This window comes from Pundamilia nyererei, unplaced genomic scaffold, assembly GCF_000239375.1.
Source record: "Pundamilia nyererei isolate P.nyererei 1_Seehausen unplaced genomic scaffold, PunNye1.0 scaffold00056, whole genome shotgun sequence".
Lineage (NCBI taxonomy): Eukaryota > Metazoa > Chordata > Actinopteri > Cichliformes > Cichlidae > Pundamilia > Pundamilia nyererei.
The window spans coordinates 1,420,268-1,424,577 of record NW_005187457.1 but is presented as its reverse complement, the minus strand read 5'-3'; the positions used below and the strand labels follow the sequence as shown (position 1 = coordinate 1,424,577).

General features: G+C 36.0%; 1 protein-coding gene across 1 annotated transcript; it reads right to left on the bottom strand.

The window, feature by feature from the left end:
• Window positions 1-38: 38 nt before the first annotated feature.
• Window positions 39-3,980, bottom strand: LOC102192707 (granzyme-like protein 1). The gene is made up of 5 exons (XM_013911110.1): window positions 3,840-3,980; window positions 3,617-3,764; window positions 3,394-3,535; window positions 2,239-2,502; window positions 39-2,148 (listed from the first exon to the last, which is right to left on the bottom strand). Exons 1-5 carry the CDS (start codon window positions 3,895-3,897, stop codon window positions 1,981-1,983), a joined length of 780 nt encoding a protein of 259 aa, XP_013766564.1. The 5' UTR covers window positions 3,898-3,980; the 3' UTR covers window positions 39-1,980.
• Between the last annotated feature and the right edge of the window lie 330 nt (window positions 3,981-4,310).

Below are 4,310 nucleotides of genomic sequence, written 5' to 3'. Positions count from 1 at the left end.
GCAAGCAGAGAGGACCTCATATTTTACCCATATTTTATTCACAATAGAGCACAAAAATATACAAAACATTTCAACTGAGAAAATGCACCAGTTTGAGAATTTTATGGCAAATATTTTCATTAGCAAGAGAGTGTGTGGAGGTCATAATTATTTATCTAATTATTAGCAACAGTAGACTAACAAGATGTTAACAGTACCTTTATATAAAAGGCTGTAAATTGTCTGTGAAAGAAAAACAATCTAGGTGCTTCATTTTGGTGGTGGTCATCTTACAATAATGAAGCAGTCATCTTATTGCCCTTGAAAGGTATAAAGCTATCCACCAAGCTATTTTCTTCTTATTAAATGCATGCTGTTGTAACTGTCTTTAGTTAAGAGGAAGAAATCAATCTACACCTGCAGTTTATCACTGGGCTGTGTAAAAACACAAAACAGTACAGAAAAGCCCCAGTTTATACCCAGAAACTTCTTTCTGTAAGCTCTTCTGTAACCTCTTACCACCCTGATCTCAGACCAAACACACACATTTCTTGTTTATCACTCAAATTTTCTGGTAAAACACTGTCCCCTAGTGGTGAAAAGGGGAGTTAAATTGTCCAAAATTTCACTGCAAGAGCAAACTGATGCCATCATGGTGCCATAAAATGTCTTTGTTTCAATTTTCAGTGTTTTCATTCATTATTACTGTGTTTTCCTCCATTACACTGATATCTATTCAAGCAATGGGTAACTGATCCATCTAGGAAGTCACTTAAATTAGCTGTTTAAGGAAGCAACAGTTCACACCTTAGAGCTGAACTTCATTACACAATGCCATACCTGTTCCATTTAAGGGTAGCATTGTGCTTGAGTGAAGGGTTAGCAAGAAGGGGCTTTGTTCCAACCCTGCCTTACACCCTTATATGTGAGGTTTGCATGTCCTCCCTGTACCTGTGTGGTTAGATCATAGATGTGAAGTAGATAAAGTACTCGAAGTGTATAAAATAAAGCGCTGTGTGACTATATGGTTTTCTTATTTTTTTAACAACATAATAAAAAATAAGGCACTGAGTATATAATTTCACATTCATCCAAGTGGCATTCATGAATAATAAAATAAATGATCTAATTATGGACGGCCAGAGTTGTGTACCTGAGATGACCATTTAAGGGATGTTTCCTCTCGATGACATCATAAACCTCCAAGGGTAGAAATAATCTGAAATGACGTGTGTGGAGGAATCTGACGCCTGAACTTTGGGCTCCAGAAGATTATTTGTATACAAAATGACTTTTGTCATGTTTAATACAAGGCTCACTATTGACACATTATATTTTATTTGAAATTGAACTGGTGTCTGGATTTTGGTTTCTTTTTCATAAATAACAGCATTCACATTATAAACTGATGTAAAATAAAATGTGAAAAAAGACTACTAAATACAGGAAATTAGTCTATTATCAAAATTTTGTGAAGTCACTTGACTTCCCAATAGCCACGTACAATTGTGATGTCAAACAAAACTATACATTTTTTAAAAATGTATTTGTTCTGATGACATTTTTATCTCATGATATGGATTGAGGAGTTTGTGCCCTGGTGAAGTGCCTGTCCATGTTTCCAGTATCGGGCAGGCTTTAGTAAAATGAGATGAAATTGCCCTGGATATGACTGTTTATGAGCTTTCTGACTTGTCAGTGGATATTAGTTCTCGTTAGTTTATGTAATACAACCAACGAACCACAGGAAAACCTCCTTTGACTTTTTTCATACGTGATACTAACTTGTGCACTTCAAAGCTACTATGTCACTGATCTATTTGTAAGCTTGACAATGAAAGAGTCATCAGCAGTTTTTGTTAGATATTGCTTAGATATTGTTAGATATTTTGTTAGATACAGTTAATGTTAGATATTGCAGAATTTAAGCAGTTTACACAGCTCACATGTCACTTGCCTAACAGTCTTACAATACACACGCAATAACATGGAAAATATTTTTTACCCTTTGCATTTTTTTTTCTTGAGAATATCTGTGATCCAAGGAAGAAATTGCGATATGTCTGTATAGACGTTTGGGACATCTGGATATTTACAGCTATTGTTGTTGTTAAAGGAAACAATGCCAACAGCCGACTCGTTACATACGAGAGGCCCACCAGAATCACCCTGTGAGGAAGAAATATCAATTATTAATTTGTTTTTGTTTGATAATTTTGATGTTTAAACTATGTTTGATAATTCATATGAAAAAATTACCTGACAGATTCCACTCTTTGCTTTGTATCCACCGGTGCAAATAACATTTTTTAAAGTTCTTCTCCACAGCTTCTGACACTTGTCCTTGTTAATGATGGGAACATCCAACACTTGCAGCTCATTAACATAACCAGATTTACCAGGTTCTGTGGGCCCCCATCCAGCTACACTGCAGATCTCGTTTTCCTCCAGGTTTAGTTTTTGAATTGGAAGTGGAATTAGCTTAATTGGTTTTTTGTTACCCAGGGGAACTTTCTTAGACAGCTGGAAAGATAAAAAACAAACAAACAAAAAACCCCACAGAAAATAAAAATGATTATTTATATCAGTTATGAACATGTCAGATTTGTGTGTATTTAAGGTTCTCCAGTATTTTTCTTTACATATCTCTCAAGACATGAAAGTGCGTGCACTTGCATAAAGCAAATTACTCTACAATAGTATCATTATCACAAGCGTATTTAGATGTATTAATATATCTATTAATGTGTCACGTGTTTATTATTATTACAGCAAATTAAGAAAAAGTGCTTGTTTGTTTTGGAACTAGAAGTCATTTCATGTATTACTGCTGTTGCTGTTTTGTTTTTTTTACCTGTACTACAAACAAATGGTAAATGGCCTGTATTTGTATAGGGCTTTTACTAGTCTCCCCTAGGGACCCCAAAGCGCTTTACACATCCAGTCATCTCACTGGTGGAGGCAAGCTACAGTTGTAGCCACAGCTGCCCTGGGGCAGACTGACAGAAGCGAGGCTGCCATATCGCTCCATCGGCCCCTCTGGCCATCACCAGTAGGCGGTAGGTGAAGAGTCTAGCCCAAGGACACAACGACCGAGACTGTCCGAGCCGGGGCTCGAACTGGCAACCTTCCGATTACGAGGTGAACTCCCAACTCTTGAACCACGATCGCCCAAATGTGTTTTGATTGGTTGACACTTAAAGAAAATCATATAATTTTTGAATGGTTTGATTATAAATGCTGGCAGAAAGTGCCAGAAAATGTTTCTCTGAATGATTTAGGGTTTTTTTGCTGTTCTTTTAATTTTATTTCTTTTATATTTTCCTCCCTGTATTAACCTTTTTAATGATTGATTGATTCACAAGAACGTCTGATATCTTTTGTGACGTTGAGGCTGAATAGATGAATACTTACTTTGAGGAGCATGATGTCATTCCCATTTGCAACTTCCTTGAAGGCAGGGTGTCTGCAGATCATTTTTACTCCATATCTCATTTTCTTATTTTCCTTCCTGAGATCATGGGTGCCCAGAACAACACTTAAGGATTTAGGATTCCTGCAGGAATGATTGAAAAACAAAATAATTATTTATGTTTAGATGAATGTGACATTGCTTGGAGTATCGGTGGCTACTCACTCAAAACGACAGTGCGCAGCAGTCATTACAAAGTCTTTACTGACAAGGAATCCTCCACATGTGTGTTTTTTGTTGTTTTGTACTGATGCCATATACTGCATGGACTTTTCATCAGCCTTTTTGCCATTTATGATTTCACTTCCCAGTGCTGAAAATAGATGAAGAAAAACTGAGAGAAATATATTTTTTGCATAACTTTAAGAAAAATATTTTACAATCTTACCATTTTGTATGAGGCATGTCACAGCTGTGACTAGAAGACACTTCTGTAGAGCGTGCATGATGCGTGGAAGTCAAGTAGAATGTCGTTGTTTAGGGGGGCAGTTTGTCTGCTTTATGCATCACCTTGCAATGTTTCTGTGGCTTTCATCAACACTTCCTATCAGTCACTCCTCCCACATCAATCATCTATCTCCACTAAACATGTGATTTTATTTTTTCTCTTAAATAAACTTGAACTAACTAATTAACTAATTGAACCAAATTAGTTTAAATGTAATGAATTATAAATGTAATGAATTTTTAATTTTTATATATATATATATTGTAAAACCAAGCAAAGGTGTGAAACACCAAAGAGTACCAAAACCTGTGAAAAACTGTGAGTCATTGAAACCACTTTTTCCAGCTACACCTTCACAGTCACATGTCAGATGCAAAAAACAAAGAAAGACAGAACAGAAGACACAAGAGG